This window comes from Bubalus kerabau, chromosome 19, assembly GCF_029407905.1.
Source record: "Bubalus kerabau isolate K-KA32 ecotype Philippines breed swamp buffalo chromosome 19, PCC_UOA_SB_1v2, whole genome shotgun sequence".
Classification (NCBI taxonomy): Eukaryota; Metazoa; Chordata; class Mammalia; order Artiodactyla; family Bovidae; genus Bubalus; species Bubalus kerabau.
The window spans coordinates 5,767,550-5,788,597 of record NC_073642.1 but is presented as its reverse complement, the minus strand read 5'-3'; the positions used below and the strand labels follow the sequence as shown (position 1 = coordinate 5,788,597).

The window sequence follows — 21,048 nt, the reverse complement described above, 5'->3', positions numbered from 1 at the left end:
GATATAAAATCAACACACAGAAATCCCTTGCATTCCTATACACTAATAATGAGAAAATAGAGAAATTAAGGAAACAATTCCATTCACCATTGCAATGAAAAGAATAAAATACTTAGGAATATATTAACCTAGAGAAACTAAAGACCTATATATAGAAAACTATAAAACACTGGTGAAAGAAATCAAAAAAGACACTAATAGATGGAGAAATATATTGTGCTCATGGATCAGAAGAATCAATATAGTGAAAATGAATATACTTCCTAAAGCAATCTATAGATTCAATGCAATCCCTATCAAGCTACCAATGGTATTTTTCACAGAGCTAGAACAAATAATTTCACAATTTGTATGGAAATACAAAATAACCTAGAATAGCCAAAGCAATCTTGAGAAAGAAGAATGGAACTGGAGGAATCAACCTGCCTGACTTCAGGCTCTACTACAAAGCCACAGTCATCAAGACAGTATGGTACTGGCACAAAGACAGAAATATAGATCAATGGAACAAAAAAGAAAGCCCAGAGATAAGTCCACACACCTATGGACACCTTATCTTTGACAAAGGATGCAAGAATATACAATGGATTAAAGACAATCTCTTTAACAAGTGGTGCTGTGGAAACTGGTCAATCACTTGTAAAAGGATGAAACTAGAACACTTTCTAACACCATACACAAAAATAAACTCAAAATGGATTAAAGATCTAAATGTAAGACCAGAAACTATAAAACTCCTAGAGGAGAACATAGGCAAAACACTCTCTGACATAAATCACAGCAGGATCCTCTATCACCCACCTTCCATAATATTGGAAATAAAAGCAAAAATAAACAAATGGGACCTAATTAAAATTAAAAGCTTCTGCACAACAAAGGAAACTATAGGCAAGGTGAAAATACAGCCTTCATAATGGGACAAAATAATAGCAAATGAAGCAACTGACAAACAGCTAATCTCAAAAATATACAAGCACTCCTGCAGCTCAATTCCAGAAAAATATATGACCCAATCAAAAACTGGGCCAAAGAACTAAGTAGACATTTCTCCAAAGAAGACATACAGATGGCTAACAAACACATGAAAAGATGCTCAACATCACTCATTATCAGAGAAATGAAAAAAAAGAAAGAAAGAAAGAAAGAAAATCAAAACCACTATGAGATACCATTTCACGCCAGTCAGAATGGCTGCAATCCAAAAGTCTACAAGCAATAAATGTTGGAGAGGGTGTGGAGAAAAGGGAACCCTCCTACACTGTTGGTGGGAATGCAAACTAGTACAGCCACTATGGAGAACAGTGTCGAGATTCCTTAACAAACTGGAAATAAAACTGCCTTATGACCCAGCAATCCCACTGCTGGGCATACACACAAGGAAACCAGAACTGAAAGAGACACATGTGCCCCAATGTTCATTGCAGCACTGTTTATAATAGCCAGGACATGGAAGCAACCTAGATGTTCATCAGCAGATGAATGGATAAGAAAGCAGTGGTACATATACACAATGGAGTATTACTCAGCCATTATAAAGGATACATTTGAATCAGTTCTAATGATGTGGATGAAACTGGAGCCTATTATACAGAGTGAAGTAAGCCAGAAAGAAAAACACCAATACAGTATACTAACGCATATATATGGAATTTAGAAAGATGGTAATGATAACACTATATGCGAGGCAGCAAAAGAGACACAGATGTATAGAACAGTCTTCTGGACTCTGTGGGAGAGGGCCAAGGGTGGGATGATTTGGGAGAATGGCATTGCAACGTGTATAATATCATATAAGAAACGAATCTCCAGCCCAGGTTCGATGCAGGATACAGGAAGCTTAGGGCTGGTGCACTGGGATGACCCAGAGGGATGGTACACGGAAAGAGGTGTGAGAGGGGTTCAGGATGGGAAACACGTGTACAACCGTGGAGGATTCATGTTGATGTATGGCAAAACCAATACAATATTGTAAAGTAATTAGCCTCCAACGAAAATAAATAAATCTAAAATTTAAAAAAAATGTTAAGCAAAAAAAAAATAATAAAATAAAAGAGAAAAAAATACAGTCAACAGCATTTTCTGATACATTAGTTATGAAATTTAAGAAAAAGAGGTGAGTTAATGATGACCTTGAGGGTTTTGGATTAACCACATCAGTGATGGGGGAGCCACCATCTGACAGGGGAAGACTACATGGGAAATATTTAATGGTATTGATTTGGGACATGTAAAGAACAAGCAATTGGATCCACAAGGCTGGAATTTCTGAGATATTTGATCTGGGGCTGCATATGTAATTTTGTGTGTTAACACCGTGGAAGTATGGATGGGACTCAGGGGGAAGTGAGTATAGATAGAAAACAGAGACCTGGGGCACTTCTAAAGCACTATAATGTGGAGAAAGCAAAGATACAACATAAAAATGCAGAGAAAGAGACAGCAGCAGGAGAATATTCAAGAGAGGAATTCTAGGAGACAAGAGAAGAGAAAAAAGAGAAAAGGATGAATAATGGTGAGAGAAGCATTTTAGAAGTCTCTGGCAGGTGCTGAGAAGTGCTGGTTAAGAAGTTTAGAATGAAAGCCCACTGAGGTAGGCTTAAGTAGAAGCCCTGGAGTCAGTGAGACCACACTATTCTTTAGAAGGATTTGCTTCAAAGGGCACAAATAGGACAGTAGCAAGTGGAGGAAGCAGAATGGGAACAACATTGCATTGGGCATCTGTTGCCCCTTCAAGTCTTCCTTCTACTATTTCTACCAGCTTTATGTGTAACATGCTGGGCTGCCTGGACCACACTGGATGTTTTTCAAGCTTCAGCTTCTGGTTGAGTTTGACAACTGCGGGGAAGGAACAGATACTGTGAGGAGAGAGAGGTTGTGGCATTTATTCTTAGCTTACCTGCCTCAGGGCTGCAGGTTGGATGGATAGTCTGCCAAAGCAACAAATGCTGAAATCCTTTCATGAAAAATTCCAGTAACCACTCTCTCTTCTTCTTCCTTCAGCCACGAAGTGGTAACTGTTCCTCAGTATCACTAATTCAAGATTACAGCAATATGCCTATATATTCCTATTGCTGTTGTAACAAATAACCACTTAGTGGTTTAAAGCAGCAAAAATTATTGGGTTTATAGTTCTTTAGAAGTCTGGCATGTAGTTTGCTTGGCTAAAATCAGTAGGATTGTGTTCCTTTCCAGAAGCTCTAGAATGCATTTTCTTGCTCTTTACATCTTCTAAATCCACCTACGTTACTTGGCTGGTGCCCCGGTTACACCAACTTCAAAGCAAGCAGCTTTGTAACTCTCTATGCTTTTCTTTGGGAGTTGTATCTCTGTCTGACCCTCTTCTGCCAACCTCGTCACACTGGGCCCTAATCTAGAATGCATCTCCATCTGAAAGTCAGCTGGAAAGAAACCTTAATTCCATCTGCAACCTTAATGCCATTTACCATGTAACACGATGTATTCACAGATTTGTGGGATTAAACATAGACCTTTTTGGAAGCCGTTAGTCTTCCTGCCATAATGTCTTATTGAAATATATGCTAAGATCTGCCAGCAGCAAATCGGAGAAGGCAATGGCACCCCACTCCAGTACTCTTGCCTGGAAAATCCCATGGATGGAGGTGCCTGGTAGGCTGCAGTCCATGGGGTCCCGAAGAGTCAGAAACGACTGAGCGACTTCACTTTCACTTTTCACTTTTATGTATTGGAGAAGGACATGGCAACCCACTCCAGTGTTCTTGCCTAGAGAATCCCAGGGATGGGGGAGCCTGGTAGGTTGCCATCTATGGGGTCGCACAGAGTCGGACACGATTGAAGCGTCTTAGCAGCAGCAGCAGCAGCCAGCAGCAAATAGCTCCTTCCTTTTACTAAATTCTTCCTAGTTATCCACTTTGTGTGTGTCCTATGTTGCCTACTGGAGACCCAACTGGAATAAACTTTGTTGTTGTTTTTTTTTCCTTTCACTATTTGTGAAACAGCAGCTTGTTTTTTAAGTTTTAGAGATAATGACACTGTAGAGAGTAAAAATGTGGCAGAAGAGAGAGGGAGATATATTGGAGCAATCCCTTGTATAGGGTAGAAGGAGCAGGACCTAGTGCACATATGGATAAGCAATGGGTGTTCATCTGCAATACCCTGCATGAACAGGTAAGCAAATATGTTGGATGTTCTCTGATTGCTTTAGCATTTTAGGGAGAATTAGTGGCAAGATCACCAGTGGAAAATCAGAAAGAAGGTAGAGATGTCAGAGGTTGAAACTAAGAGCAAAATAGGAACAAGCCATCAAGGAGTGCAGGAGAATAAATAGACTAGAGTTTGCATTTTAATTGAAGTGATATTACCCCTAAGGGAGGAAAATTTTGCTTTTGGAGGGAGATGAAAAATCTTGGATACCATATGTAGCCCTCCAAAAGGCCATGGAACATAAAGAGCTATGTCAGAATATCTGTAGTATTAATATTCCAACGGACATAATAATGAAAAAATGTTTAAAAATAGCCATTAAAAAGAATACATTTGAATTAGTTCTAATGAGGTGGATGAAACTGGAGCCTATTATACAGAGTGAAGTAAGCCAGAAAGAAAAACACCAATACAGTATACTAATGCATATATATGGAATTTAGAAAGATGATAACAATAACCCTGTGTACGAGACAGCAAAAGAGACACTGATGTATAGAACAGTCTTATGGACTCTGAGAGAGAGGGAAAGGGTGGGAAGATTTGAGAGAATGGCATTGAAATATGTAAAATATCATGTATGAAATGAGTTGCCAGTCCAGGTTCGATGCATGATACTGGATGCTTGGGGCTGGTGCACTGGGACGACCCAGAGGGATGGAATGGGGAGGGAGGAGGGTTCAGGATGGGGAACACATGTATACCTGTGGCAGATTCATTTTGATATTTGGCAAAACTAATACAATTATGTAAAGTTTAAAAATAAAATAAAAATAAAATAAAATTAAAAAAAATTAAAAAAAAATATACAATGAATAAAATATAATGAGTAAAGTCTGAAAAACTTTGGACTAGCAAAATACAATATGATTACCTTAAGGCTCACTTGAAATTCATGGCCAAGGACTTAAATTGAGATAGGTCATGGAAGTGGTATGTTTCTATTTATTTATTTTTTGCCCCATAATGCTGTTTGGGCCCAAGTGTAGAGTGGGCAGAGGGCTGGATTAACTAGGGTTGTGTTTCATGCAAGAGAAAGGGGAAAGAGAACTGAAGGACTGTGCAAAAGAGGGACCATAAATGACTGATCAAGGACCTTCCAGCAGGAAATAAGACTTAGGACATTCTGAGCTATTGCAGACAGGCATGGGAGGAAGTGGTACCTCTCTGGAGCCCACTCACTCTTATCTTCAAAACAGCTTCTGATTTGTTGAAGAAAAGTGAGTTCGATTTTTAATGTAAATTTACTTATTTATAATACAATTTTGGCTTATTTTCTAAAGGATACACAGTGAAAATATTTAACATGACATGAAGTTTCATATATAAACAGGAACAATAGCTAAGAACAGATGGAGAACATTCTTCTATCATGCCAACACGTTCATTGATTTCATGGGAAGACTGTTTGCTGTGAGTGGGTAAAAGAATTTTGGGGAGATACTAATTTTCTATTCATAAAAAAGTCCCAATTTCTTCTGTCTTCTAAGCAATTGAGTTCAATATAATTTCTATTTGTAATGTTGATACATAAATTCCTAATTTACTCATTAAACTTTCATGTCTAGCATGTTTTTCTAGTGAGACTGAAAGCTCCTATCTGTTGTGAATGTTTTTCATACTTTTTTTTTTTTTTTTACCCATAATAGCACACAAAAAATTCATACTACTACCTCAACTCTATGACTTTCTCCATTTGCACCTTCCTGTGTTAGTATTGTCTTACAGCCAGCTTTCTCCCCATAACTACGTTCTGTGTGTATTTGTAGCGTGGGTGGCTGTGACCGGCGCACTAAGTGTGGCAGAGAGGAGCTACCCCACATCCGAGGTCAGGGGCAGAAGCCAGGAGGACCCCATGCCCGAAGAGCGGCGGCCAAGAGGAGTTACCCTACGTCCGAGGTCAGGGGCAGTGGCTGAGAGTGCCAGGCTGTGACAGTGCAAGAACTGCCAAGAAGAGCTACCCAAATCCGAGGTCAGGGACGGCAGCCGAGAGGAGCTACCCTGCGTCCGAGGTCAGGGGCGGTGGCAGGGAGGAGCTACCCCACGCCCCCACGCCCCCACGCCCAGGGTCAGGGGCGGCAGCCGGGAGGAGCTACCCCATACCCGAGGCCAGGGGCGGCAGCAGGTAGGACCAACCCCACGTCCAAGGAGCGGTGGCTGCATGGGCACAGGAGGGCCTAGAGGAGCTATCCCACGTTGAAGGTCAGGAAGTGCGGTGGTGAGGAGATACCCCTCGTCCAAGGTAAGGAGGAGCGGCTGGCTTTGCTGGAGCAGCTGTGAAGAGATACCCCACGCCCAAGGTAAGAGAAACCCAAGTAAGACGGTAGGTGTTGCAAGAGGGCATCAGAGGGCAGACACACTGAAACCATACTCACAGGAAACTAGTCAATCTAATCACACTAGGACCACAGCCTTGTCTAACTCAATGAAACTAAGCCATGCCGCTGGGGCAACCCAACATGGGCGGGTCATGGTGGAGAAGTCTGACAGAATGTGGTCCACTGGAGAAGGGAATGGCAAACCACCTCAGTATTCTTGCCTTGAGAACCCCATGAACAGTATGAAAAGGCAAATAATAGGATACTGAAAGAGGAACTCCCCAGGTCAGTAGGTGCCAAATATGCTACTGGAGATCAGTGCAGAAATAACTCCATAAAGAATGAAGGGATGGAGCCAAAGCAAAAACAATACCCAGCTGTGGATGTGACTGGTGATAGAAGCAAGGTCTGATGCTGTAAAGAGCAATATTGCATAGGAACTTGGAATGTCAGGTCCATGAATCAAGGCAAATTGGAAGTGGTCAAACAAGAGATGGCAAGAGTGAACGTCGACATTCTAGGAATCAGCGAACTAAAATGGACGGGAATGGGCGAATTTAACTCAGATGACCATTATATCTACTACTGCGGGCAGGAATCCCTCAGAAGAAATGGAGTAGCCACCATGGTCAACAAAAGAGTTCGAAATGCAGTACTTGGATGCAATCTCAAAAACGACAGAATGATCTCTGTTTGTTTCCAAGGCAAACCATTCAATATCACAGTAATCCAAGCCTATGTCCCAACCAGTAACGCTGAAGAATCTGAAGTTGAATGGTTCTATGAAGACCTACAAGACTTCTTAGAACTAACACCCAAAAAAGATGTCCTTTTCATTATAGGGGACTGGAATGAAAAAGTAGGAAGTCAAGAAACACCTGGAGTAACAGGCAAATTTGGCCTTGGAATACGGAATGAAGCAGGGCAAAGACTAATAGAATTTTGCCAAGAAAATGCACTGGTCATAGCAAACACCATCTTCCAACAACACAAGAGAAGACTCTACACATGGACATCACCAGATGGTCAGCACCGAAATCAGATTGATTATATACTTTGCAGCCAAAGATGGAGAAGCTCTATACACTCAACAAAAATAAGACTAGGAGCTGACTGTGGCTCAGATCATGAACTCCTTATTACCAAATTCAGAATGAAATTGAAGAAAGTAGGGAAAACCACTAGACCATTCAGGTATGACCTAAATCAAATCCCTTATGATTATACAGTGGAAGTGAGAAATAGATTTAAGGGCCTAGATCTGATAGATAGACTGCCTGATGAACTATGGAATGAGGTTCGTGACACTGTACAGGAGACAGGGATCAAGACCATCCCCATGGAAAAGAAATGCAAAAAAGCAAAATGGCTGTCTGGGGGAGGCCTTACAAATAGCTGTGAAAAGAAGAGAAGCAAAAAGCAAAAGAGAAAAGGAAAGATATAAACATCTGAATACAGAGTTCCAAAGAATAGCAAGAAGAGATAAGAAAGCCTTCCTCAGCGATCAGTGCAAAGAAATAGAGGAAAACAACAGAATGGGAAAGACTAGAGATCTCTTCAAGAAATTTAGAGATACCAAGGGAACATTTCATGCAAAGATGGGCTCGATAAAGGACAGAAATGCTATGGACCTAACAGAAGCAGAAGATATCAAGAAGAGGTAGCAAGTATACACAGAAGAACTGTACAAAAAACATCTTCATGACCCAGATAATCAGGATGGTGTGATCACTGACCTAGAGCCAGACATCCTGGAATGTGAAGTCAAGTGGGCCTTAGAAAGCATCCCTATGAACAAAGCTAGTGGAGGTGATGGAATTCCAGTTGAGCTATTCCAAATCCTGAAAGATGATGCTGTGAAAGTGCTGCACTCAATATGCCAGCAAATTAGGAAAACTCAGCAGTGGCCACAGGACTGGGAAAGGTCAGTTTTCATTCCAATCCCAAAGAAAGGCAATGCCAAAGAATGCTCAAATTACCGCACAATTGCACTCATCTCACGCACTAGTAAAGTAATGCTCAAAATTCTCCAAGCCAGGCTTCAGCAATACGTGAACCCTGAACTTCCTGATGTTCAAGCTGGTTTTAGAAAAGGCAGAGGAACCAGAGATCAAATTGCCAACACCACTGGATCATGGAAAAAGCAAGAGAGTTCCAGAAAAACATCTATTTCTGCTTTATTGACTATGCCAAAGCCTTTGACTGTGTGGATCCCAATAAACTGTGGAAAATTCTGAAAGAGATGGGAATACCAGACCACCTGACCTGCCTCTTGAGAAATCTGTATGCAGGTCAGGAAGCAACAGTGAGAACTGGACATGGGACAACAGACTGGTTCCAAATAAGAAAAGGAGTACGTCAAGGCTGTATATTGTCACCCTGCTTATTTAACTTATATGAAGAGTACATCATGAGAAATGCTGGACTGGAAGAAACACAAGCTGGAATCAAGATTGCTGGGAGAAATATCAATAACCTCAGGTATGCAGATGACACCACCCTTATAGCAGAAAGTGAAGAGGAACTAAAAAGCCTCTTGAGGAAAGTGTAAGTGGAGAGTGAAAAAGTTGGCTTAAAGCTCAACATTCAGAAAACGAAGATCATGGCATCTGGTCCCATCACTTCATGGCAAATAGATGGGGAAAGAGTGGAAACAGTGGAAACAGTGTCAGGCTTTATTTTGGGGGCTCCAAAATCACTGCAGATGGTGACTGCAGCCATGAAATTAAAAGACGCTTACTCCTTGGAAGGAAAGTTATGACCAACCTAGATAGCATATTCAAAAGCAGAGACATTACTTTGCCAACAAAGGTTCATCTAGTCAAGGCTATGGTTTTTCCAGTGGTCATATATGGATGTGACAGTTGGACTGTGAAGAAGGCTGAGCGCTGAAGAATTGATGCTTTTGACCTGTGGTGTTGGAGAAGACTCTTGAGAGTCTCTTGGACTGCAAGGAGATCCAAGCAGTCCATTCTGAAGGAGGTCAGCCCTGGGATTTCTTTGGAAGGAATGATGCTAAAGCTGAAACTCCAGTACTTTGGCCACCTTATGCAAAGAGTTGACTCATTGGAAAAGACTCTGATGCTGGAAGGGATTGGGGGCAGGAGGAGAAGGGGACGACAGAGGATGAGATGGCTGAATGGCATCACTGACTCTATGGACTTGAGTCTGAGTGAATTCCGGGAGTTGTTTCTGACAGGAAGGCCTGGTGTGCTGCGATTCATGGGGTCGCGAAGAGTCAGACACGACTGAGTGACTGAACTGAACTGAACTGACAGTCAATTAACAAACAGTGCTGTGATAATCTCAGGTGAATGGCACAGGTACTTAGCCATACATATACAGGTATCCATTCTCCCCCAAACTCCACTTCCATCCAGATTCCCACATAACATTTAGCAGAATTCTATGTGCTAGACAGTAGGTTCTTGTTGATTATTTATTTTAAATATAGCAGTGATCTTATTGTATATTTTAAAACCAGTTGTGTTCAACCTGCCTTCACATTTCCTTTTGTTTAATATCATTTTGCCCACAATACCAGGAAAGAAAGAACAGCATTAATACTTGGCATTTAAATACTAGAACAATCATCCCATTTAGTTACTTCCATTGGGCTGCCACAAAGATCTGCTGGTTTATTATAAACTCTCAGAATGTAATTATATTATTAATGTAAGTGACTCAAATTTGGGTAAATGCTTCCCCAAATATTCCCCATTATATGCTGTCTCCATGATTTATTTAATGATTATGATCTTTCATTCTTTTAACCTTATCAACATTTAATATTTAAACGCAGATGTCATTTTTCACCTTTACCACCATGACACCTGTGGAGAAGTTTTGCTTTTGTCTGTTGATTAGATAGTTTTTAAGACCTTTCTTCATGTGAAATGCAGTAAGCCTTCCAAAGCAACAGGTTCCACATACTTAGATTTAACCAACTGTGGACTGACAATATTTGAAACAATTTTTTTTTTTCAGAAAGTTAGGAAAAACAAACTTGAATTTGACACACATGAAAAGGACACTTGAATATTGAAAAATATGGGCACCAACACTCTACACAGCTGAACATCTACATATAAGTTGAAAATACACATATAAATTGAAAATTCACATATAATTTGAAAATCTGCATATAAATCAGTACAGTTCAGTTAAGTCACTCAGTCATGTCTGACTCTTTGTGACTCCATGAACTGCAGCACACCATGCTTCGCTGTCCATCAGCTACTCCTGGAGCTTGCTCAAACTCATGTCCAACAAGTTCGTGATGTCATGCAACCATCTCATACTCTGTCATCCCCTTCTCCTCCTGCCTTGAATCCTGCCCAGCATCAGGGTCCTTTCCAATGAGTCAGTTCTTTGTATCAGGTAGCCAGAGTATTAGAGCTTCAGCATCAGTCCTTCCAATGAACATTCAGGACTGATTTCTCTCAGGATGGACTGGTTTGATCTCCTTGCAGTCCAAGGGACTCGCAAGAAAGAGTCCTCTCCAACATCACAGTTCAAAACCTTTAATTCTTTGGGTCTCAGCTTGCTTTATGGTCCAACTCTCACATGCATACATGACTACTGGCGAAACCATAGCCTTGACTAGATGGACCTTTGTTGGCAAAGTAATGTCTTTGCTTTTTATATGCTGTCTAGGTTGGTCATTGCTTTTCTTTCAAGGAGCAAGTGTCTTTTGATTTCATGGCTACAGTCACAGTCTGCAGTGATTTTGGAGCCCAAGAAAATAAAGTTTGTCACTGTTTCCATTGTTTCCCCATCTATTTGTCATGAAGTGATGGGAACAGATGCCATGATCTTCAATGTTTGAATATTGAGTTTTAAGCCAGCTTTTTCACTTTCATCAAAAGACTCTTTAGTTCCTCTTTGCTTTTTGCCATAAGAGTGGTGTCATCTGCATATCTGAGGTTATTGATATTTCTCCCAGCAATCTTGATTCCAGCATGTGCTTCATCCAGCCCAGCATTTTGCATGATGTCCTCTGCATAGAAGTTAAATAAGCAGTAAAGCAATATGCAGCCTTGTACTCCTTTCCCAATTTGGAACCAGTCCATTATTCCATGCCCAGTTCTAACTATTGCATCTTGACCTGCATACATATTTCTCAGGAGGCAAGTAAGGTGGTCTGAGATTTCCACCTATGAAGAATTTTCCACAGTTTGTTGCGATCCACACAGCCAAAGGCTTTAGTGTAGTCAATGAAACAGCAGTAGATGTTTTTCTGGAATTGTCTTGCTTTTTCTATGATCCAACAGATGTTGGCAATTTGATCTCTGGTTCCTCTGCCTTTTCTAAATCCAGCTTGAACATCTGGAAGTTCTCGGTTCACATACTGTTGAAGGCTTGTTTGGAGAATTTTGAGCATTACTTTGTTGTTTTTTTTAAATTTTATTTTATTTTTAAACTTTACATAACTGTATTAGTTTTGCCAAATATCAAAATGAATCCGCCACAGGTATACATGTGTTCCCCATCCTGAACCCTCCTCCCTCCTCCGTCCCCATTCCATCCCTCTGGGTCGTCCCAGTGCACCAGCCCCAAGCATCCAGTATTGTGCATTGAACCTGGACTGGCATTACTTTGTTAGCATATGAGATGACTGCAATCGTGTGGTAGTTTGATCATTCTTTGGCATTGCCTTTCTTTGGGATTGGAATGAAAACGGACATTTTGCAGTTCTGTGGCCACTGCTGAGTTTTCCTAATTTGCTGGCATATTGAGTGCAGCACTTTCACAGCCTCATCTTTTAGGATTTGAAATAAGTCAGCTGGAATTCCATCACCTCCACTAGCTTTGGTCCTAGTGATGCTTCCTAAGATCCACTTGACCTCGCAACCAAGATGTCTGGCTCTAGGTGAGTGATCACACAATCATGGTTATCTGGGGCATTAACATCTTTTTTGTGTAGTTCTTCTGTTTATTCTTGCCACCTCTTATTAATATGCTCTGCTTCTGTTAGGTCCATACATTTTCTGTCCTTTACTGTGCCCATCTTTGCATGAAATGTTCTCTTGGTGTCTCTAATTTTCTTGAAGAGCTCTCTAGTCTTTCCCATTCTATTGTTTTCATCTATTTCTTTGCATTGATCACTGAGGAAGGCTTTATTATCTTTCCATACTATTCTCCACATTCAGACGGATATATCTTTCTTTTTTTCCTTTGCCTTTTGCTTCTCTTCTTTTCTCAGATATTTGTAAGACCTCTTCAGTCAATGATTCTGCATTTTTGCCCTTTTTTTTTTCCTTGGGGATGATCTTGATTATTGTCTTCTGTACAATGTCATGAACCTCAGTCCATAGTTCTTCAGGCACTCTATCACATCTAATCCCTTGAATCCATTTTTCACTTCCACTGTTCAATCATAAGGAATTTGATTTAGGTCATACCTGAATGGTCTAGTGCTTTTCTCTACTTTCTTCAATTTAAGCCTGCATTTGGCAACGAGGAGTTCATTATCTGAGCCCCAGTCAGCTCCTGGTCTTGTTTTTGCTGACTGTATGGAGCTTCTGAATCTTTGGCTGCAAAGAATATAATCAATCTAATTTCAGTATTGACCATCTGGTGATGTCCATGTGTAGAGTCTTCTCTTGTGTTGTTGGAAGAGGGTGTTTCCTATGACCAGTGCATTCTCTTGGCAAAACTGTTAGCCTTTGCCTTGCTTAATTTTGTACTCCAAGGCCACACTTGTCTGTTACTCCAGGTATCTCTTTACTACCTTCCTTTGCATTCCACTTTCTTATGATGAAAAGAACATCTTTTTATGGTGTTATTTCTAGAAGGTCTTGTAGGTCATCATCGAATTGTTCGACTTCAGCTTCTTTGGCATTAGTGGTAGGGGCATAGACTTGGATTACTGTGATATTGAATGGTTTTCTTGGAAATAAACAGAGATCATTCATCGTTTTTGAGATTACACCCAAGTACTGCATTCTGGCCTGTTTTATTGACTATGAGGGCTACTCCATTTCTTCTAAGGGAATGACAGCCCACAGTTGGTCTTCTGAATTAAATTCTCCCATTCACATCCATTTTAGTTCACTGATTCCTAAAATACCGATGTTCACTCTTCCCCTCTCCTGTTTGACCACATCTAATGTACCCTGATTCACAGAGCAAACATTCCAGGTTCTATGCAATAATGTTCTTTACAGCATCAGACTTTGCTTTCATCACCAATCATATCCATAACTGGGTGTTGCTTTTTCTTTGGCTGAGCCTCTTCATATTTCCTGAGCTAGTTCTCTGCTCTTCTCTAGTTGCATATTGGGCACCTACCAATCTGGGGAGTTCATCTTTCAGTGTCAAATCTTTTTGCCTTTTCATACGGTTCATGGGGTTCTCAAGGCAGGAATACTGAAGTATTCCTTCAAAAGTAAGTCCTTCAAAAAGACTTATACCAGCACCACCCTGCTGCTAGGGTGCTGCCAGGATTGTGTTCAGTGTCCCTGACCCCACAATAGGCCCTGCCTCTGCCAGAGACTCCTGAACACCCACAGGCAAGTCTGGCTTACTCTCTTGTGGTGTCACTGCTCCTTTCTCCTGGGTCCTGGTCACACAAAATTTTGTTTGTGCCCTCCAAGAATCTGTTTCCTCACACCTGTGGAAATTCTGTAATCAAATCCCACAGGCCTTTGAAGTCAAGTTCCTGGGGGTTCTGCATCCCGTTCTCAGATTCCCAGGTTGGAGAATTTGTTGTGGGCCCTAGAACTTTTGCAGCAGTGTGAGAACTTCTTTGATATAATTGTTATCCAGCTTGTGGCTCTATACCCAGTGGCTCTATGGTGGGGCTAATGGTGACCTCCTCCATGAGGATTTATGTGACAGTGCCTCCCAGGTTTGTTGCAGCCAGAGTCCCTGTACCTGAGACAGCCACTGCTGAGCCATGCCTCCACAGGAGACACTCAAACACTCAAAGGCAGATCTGGTTCAATCTCTTGTGGAGTCTGTGGATCCTGGTGCCCACAAGGTTTTAATGTAAATGGTCCTCAGTATGTGTAATTCTCTAATTTTTTCATATCCAAGGTTCTGCATACAGGGATTCAGCCAATTGGGGTTGCATAATACTGTAGTATTTACTACAGAAAAAAATCAAAATTTCAGTGAACTTGTACAGTTTAAACTGAGTTGCTTAAGGGTAAATTCTATTTGAATAATATTTACATTGTATTCAAAACTATTTACATAGCATTTACAATATATTAGGTATTATAAGTAATTTAGAGATGATTTAAAATATATAGAAGGATGTATGTTAAATGCAGGCATTAGGCCATTTTATGTAGTGGGGTTGAGCATCTGGTATATTGATATCTTTAGGGATGTGGGAATCAATCCCCATGGATACAAAGTAGCAACTTCAGTTATCTATTTTAGAATTCTATCAAAAAATTCAGACTGTTCTTAAAATTAATAGAGCTCTTGAATTTAGTAATTGCAGGTTACAAAATTAACACCCAGAAATCTGTTGCATTTCTATACACTAACAAAAGATCAGAAAGAGAAATTCAATAAACAATTCCATTTATCATCTCATTAAAAAGAATAAAATACCTCGAAATAAACCTGTCCAGGAGACAAAGGGGGCTTTCCCAGTGGCTCAGCGGTAAAAAACTCTGCCTGCAACACAGGAGATCCAGGTGTGATCCCTGGGTCAGGAAGATCCCCTGGAGAAGGGAATGGCTACCCAGTCCAGTAATCTTGCCTGGAGAATTTCATGGACCAGAGGAGCCTGGCAGGCTACAGTCCATGGGGTACAAAAGAGTTGAACACCACTGATTGGCTATCACACATACACAAGATGACAAAAGAACTGTACTCTGAAAACTATAAGAGCCTGATGAAAGAAATAGAAGAAGACATAAGCAAATGGTAAGATATATCATGTTCTTGGATCAGAAGAATCAATATTGTCAAAATGACTATACTACCCAAGGTGATCTACAGATTCATTGCAATCCCTATCTAATTTGCAATGGCATTTTTCACAGAGCTAGAACAAAAAAATCTTAAAATTTGTATGGAGAAATAAAAGACCCTGAATAGCCAAAACAATCTTGAGAACCAGACATTGTGAAATTCCTAGAGGAAAACACAGGCAGAACATTCTCTGAAATAAATCTCAGCAATATCTTTTTCAATCTATTATTCCCAGAATAATGGAAATAAAAACAAAAGTAAACAATTGGGTCCTACTTAAACTCCAAGGGCTTCCCTTGTGGCTCAGCTGGTAAAGAATTTGCCTACAATGTGGGATTACTGGGTTCAATCCCTGGGTTGGGAAGATCCCCTGGAGAAGGCAAAGGCTACCCACTCCAGTATTCTGGCCTGGAGAATTCCATGGACTGTACAGTCCATGGGGTCACAAATAGTCGGACATGACTGACATGACTGAATGACTTCCTTTTTTTTTTAAACTCAAAAGCTTTTGCACAGTGAAAAAAACAAACAAAAGGAAAAGACAACTCACAGAATGGCAGAAATTATTTGCAAATGGGGTGAGCAACAAGGAATTAATCTCTAAAATTTACAACAGCTCATGACACTTAATAGTATCAAAACAATCAACCCAATAAAAAATAGGGCAGAAGACTTAAATAGAAATTTCACCAAAGCAAGCATACAGATGGTCAAGAGGCACATGCAAAGATGTTCAACATCTTTAATTATTAGAGAAATGCAAATCAAAACTACAATGAGATATCACCTCACACCAGTCAAAAATGGCTGTCATCAAAAAACCCACAAGCAATAAATACTGGAGAGGGTGTGGAGAGAAGGGACCCCTCCTACACTGTTGATGAGAATGTAAATTGATACAGTCAATATGGAGAACAGATGGAAGTTCCTTAAAACAACAACAACAAACAAACAAACTAAAAATAGAGCTATCATATGACCCTGCAATTCCACTCCTGGGCATATATCCAGAGAAGGACATGTTCCAAAAGGATGCATGCACTCCAGTGCAGCACTGTTTATAAGAGCCAAGGCATGGAATTCTATTTTAGAATTCTTTTAGGTTACTTCTTTTAGGAAGTATCCTAAAAGCCTGTCAACAGAAGAATGGACAAATAAGATCTGGTACATATAGGCAATGAATATTAGCCATTAAAAAGAATGAAAGAATGTCATTTGCAGCAACATGAAAGGACCTAGAGACTGTCATTTGGAGTGAAGTCAGACAGAGAAGGAGAAATATCATGCAACATCCCTTGTATGTGGAATCTAAAAAGAAATGATACTAACGAACTTATACTTACAAATCAGGAAAAGACTCACAGATATAATGAACTTATAGTTGCTGGGGGGAAAGATGGGGGAAAGGGATAGAGAGTTAGGAATGGAAAGGTATATTTAAAATGGATAACAAACAAGGGCCTACTGTATAGCACATGGAGCTCTTCTCAGTGTTATGTGGCAGACTGTACAGGTGAGGAGTTTGGGGAAGAATGGATTCATGTATATGTATGAATGAGTCCCTTTGCTGCTCACTTCAAACTATTAGAACATTGTCAATTGGCTATACCCTAATACAAAATAAAAAGTTAAAAAAAAATTCAGACTGTTCTTTAAGGATATTTACTCAGTTCAGTTCAGTTCAGTTTCTCAGTCGTGTCCAACTCTTTGCGACCCCATGAATCACAGAATGCCAGGCCTCCCTGTCCATCACCAACTACTGGAGTTTACTCAAAGTCATGTCCATCGAGTCAGTGATGCCATTCAGCCATCTCATCCTCTGTCGTTCCCTTCTCCTCCTGCTCCCAATTCCTCCCAGCATCAGGGTCTTTTCCAATGAGTCAACTCTTCACATGAGGTGGCCAAAGTATTGGAGTTTCAGCTTTAGCATCAGTCCTTCCAATGAACATCCAGGACTGATCTCCTTTAGAATGGACTGGTTGGATCTCCTTGCAGTCCAAGTGACTCTCAAGAGTCTTCTCCAACACCACAGTTCAAAAGCATCAGTTCTTCAGCACTCAACTTTTTTCAGTCCAACTCTTACATCCATAAGTGTTGCGAGAGGGCATCAGAGGGCAGACACACTGAAACCATAATCACAGGAAACTAGCCAATCTGATCACATGGACCACAGCCTTGTCTAACTCAATTAAACTAAGCCATGCCATGTGGGGCCACCCAAGACAGATGGGTCATGGTGGAGAGGTCTGACACAATGTCATCAATGGGAGAAGGGAATGGCAAACCACTTCAGTATTCTTGCCTTGAGAACCCCATGAGCAGTAGGAACAGGCAAAATGTTAGGATACTGAAAGAGGAACTCCCCAGGAAGTGCGCAATATGCTACTGGAGATCAGTGGAGAAATAACTCCAGAAAGAATGAAGGGATGGAGCCAAAGCAAAAACAATACCCAGTTGTGGATGTGCCTGGTGATAGAAACAAGGTCCGATGCTGTAAAGAGCAATATTGCATAGGAACTTGGAATGTCAGGTCCATGAATCAAGGCAAATTGGAAGTGGTCAAACAGGAGATGGCAAGAGTGAATGTCAACATTCTAGGAATCAGCGAACTAAAATGGATGAATTTAACTCAGATGACCATTATATCTACTGGTGGGCAGAAATCCCTTAGAAGAAATGGAGTAGCCACCATGGTCAACAAAAGAGTGTGAAATGCAGTACTTGGATGCAATCTCAAAAATGACAGAATGATCTCTGTTCGTTTCCAAGGCAAACCATTCAATATCACAGTAATCCAAGCCTATGCCTCAACCAGTAACACTGAAGAAGCTGAAGTTGAACGGTTCTATGAAGATCCACAAGACCTTTTACAACTAACACCCAAAAAATATGTCCTTTTCATCATAGGGGACTGGAATGCAAAAGTAGGAAGTCAAGAAACACCTGGAGTAACAGGCAAATTTGGCCTTGGAGTACAGAATGAAGCACGGCAAAGGCTAATAGAGTTTTTGCAAGAGAACGCACTGGTCATAGCAAACTCCCTCTTCCAACAACACAAGAGAAGACTCTACACATGGACATCCCCAGATGGTCAGCACCGAAATCAGATTGATTATATTCTTTCCAGCCAAAGATGGAGAAGCTCTATACAGTCAGCAAAAACAAGATCTGGAGCTGACTGTGGCTCAGATCATGAGCTCCTTATTGCCAAATTCAGACTTACATTGAAGAAAGTGGGGAAAACCACTAGACCATTTAGGTATGACCTAAATCAAATCCCTTATGATTATACAGTGGAAGCGAAAAATAGATTTAAAGGACTAGCTCTGATAGACAGAGTGCCTGATGAACTAAAGATATTTACTACTAATTATTAAAATTTACATCTTAATCTAGTCATATGAAGCAAATTATTATGGTGTTTTAAAAGTCAATAAATATTTATATTAGCAAATAACTAGATCAGAAGAAAAACTGACTTGAAACCAATCTACTCCCCAAATCCTGTTAGAAAAAAATGAATTGCAAAATAGTGAACCATAGATTCTTATTTGGGAATTACCAGAAAACAAACAAAAAACATCCATAAAAGAAAAAAAATATATTTAAAGACATTAAGAGGTGAAGCATCTCTTTCGTCTAAATACATGTGTTATAATATGCATATAATGTTCACTTAAAATGAAATTGGTGGATAATTATTGGGCTCAGTATATTGAAAAAAGACACAAAGTTTGAAGCAAAGGAAGAAGCTAGAAACTGAAATTCAAAGGACATTTCACATGAGCTTTTTGTTTTGTATATTATCTATAGTATCTCATGTTCATCATGTATGTGGAAAGTTGTAGAACTCTTTACCATTAGTGAAATTGGTTTATATAAATCTGGTCAGTGATGAGAGGATTTATAGACATAATGCCAACATGGTCTCAATTTAAAAGTATAAGGCAATTCTAATCACCCTTTCCCCATTGCAATTAAAACATTGAACATTTTTGACTTTTAGATCAGCTGTTTTGCCTCAAATATCACTTAGGAATCATGGCTGCCTGAGTATAATTAGCTAAAACACACACAGGAAGGAATTCTACATGAAAGGTATGCCTTAGGCATGAAGGGAAAAAGTTAGAGTTTTTTTTTTTTTTTTTTTTTGAGAATTTCACTTCTTTAAGTTATCTCTTACCTGCTGATGTTTGCACAATTTCCGTGGTGTTTCTGAGGCCCATGAAATCAAACTGATAAAGCCGCCAGGATTTCTGATCAGCTGCCTCAACCGAATTTTTTCTCCATCTATAAATCATTTCTTCTTTGGGGTAGCCATCTAAAAATGCAAAAAAAATATTAGTGCTTGAAGACATAGGATTGTAACACATTAAAGTCAAAATTATAATTCTGATCACTTAATAGGAGTTGACATTTTAGTCCATATTTAATCATTAACTTTTCCCCATATGCATAGAAGCTCCAAAAATGAATGGGAAGTGGCTACTTAACCCAGAAGATTTTTGCTGCAGATCTTCACGATCAACAAAAGGTGAACAACCACATGCCATGTCTGTGTGAACATAGAATATATCTCTCAATGTGGAAGGCTTGGTTGTAGTTGACATTCAAAGTATAGACCTTATCTAACTTCCTAGCTCACTGTCACCAGACCTTCTAAACTTTTCCAGAGCTGAGTCTGTCTAGATCTCAGGAAAGACAAATTTACTTTTTTATTATAAACTTTATTATATATATATAGCTTTTATTATTTATTACATATTTACATTTATTATTATTATTGAAGAGTAGTTGATGTACAATATTATGTAATTTGTTGTTGTTCAGTGGCCAAGTTTTGTCCAACTGTTTGCGACCCCATGGACTGCAGCATGCCAAGCTTCCCTGTCCATCACCAACTCCCAGAGCTTGCTCAAACTCATGTCCATCAAGTCGGTGATGCCATTCAACCATCTCATCCTGTGTCAAACCTTTCTCCTTCTGCTTTCAATCTTTCCCAGCATCAGGGTCTTTTCCAAGGAGTCAGTTCTTCACATCAGGTGGACAAATTATTGGAGTTTCAGCTTCAGCATTAGTCCTTCTAATGAATATTCAGGACTGATTTCCTTTAGGATGGACTGATTGGATCTCCCTGCAGTCCAAGGGACTCTCAAGAATCTTTTCCAACACCACAGTTCAAAAGCATCAATTCTTCGGCACTCAGCTATCTTTAGAGTCCAACTCTCACATCCATACATGACTACTGGAAAAACTATAGCTTTGACTAGATAGACCTTTGTTGGCTAAGTAATGTCTCTGCTTTTGAATATGCTGTCTCAGTTGGTCATAGCTTTTCTTCCAAGGAGCAAGCATCTTTTAATTTCGTGGCTGCAGTGACCTTGCTCTTGCTCCTCTTGCACCAAATGCATTCATTTTCTCACTGTTGAGAATAATGTATGCTATGGATTTATTGTATACGGCCTTTATTATGTTGAGGTATGTTCCTTCTATGCCTACTTTATGGAGAGTCTTTATCATTAACCAGTGTTGAATTTTGTTAAAGCTTTTTCTGCATCTGTTGAGACGATCATATGTTTTTTTGTCTTTCAACTTGTTAATATGGTCTATCACA

The 21,048-nt window shown here is 40.0% G+C and overlaps 1 protein-coding gene across 6 annotated transcripts in view; it reads right to left on the bottom strand.

Moving 5' to 3' along the window:
* GABRG3 (gamma-aminobutyric acid type A receptor subunit gamma3) overlaps nucleotides 1–21,048 on the bottom strand; it is a 650,486-nt gene that overhangs the window by 132,249 nt on the left and 497,189 nt on the right. For all 6 annotated transcript variants that reach the window (XM_055556667.1, XM_055556672.1, XM_055556669.1 and 3 more), the window contains one exon: nucleotides 19,618–19,755. In XM_055556667.1, coding sequence (XP_055412642.1) covers nucleotides 19,618–19,755 — 138 coding nt within the window. The remainder of the gene's footprint in view (nucleotides 1–19,617; nucleotides 19,756–21,048) is intronic.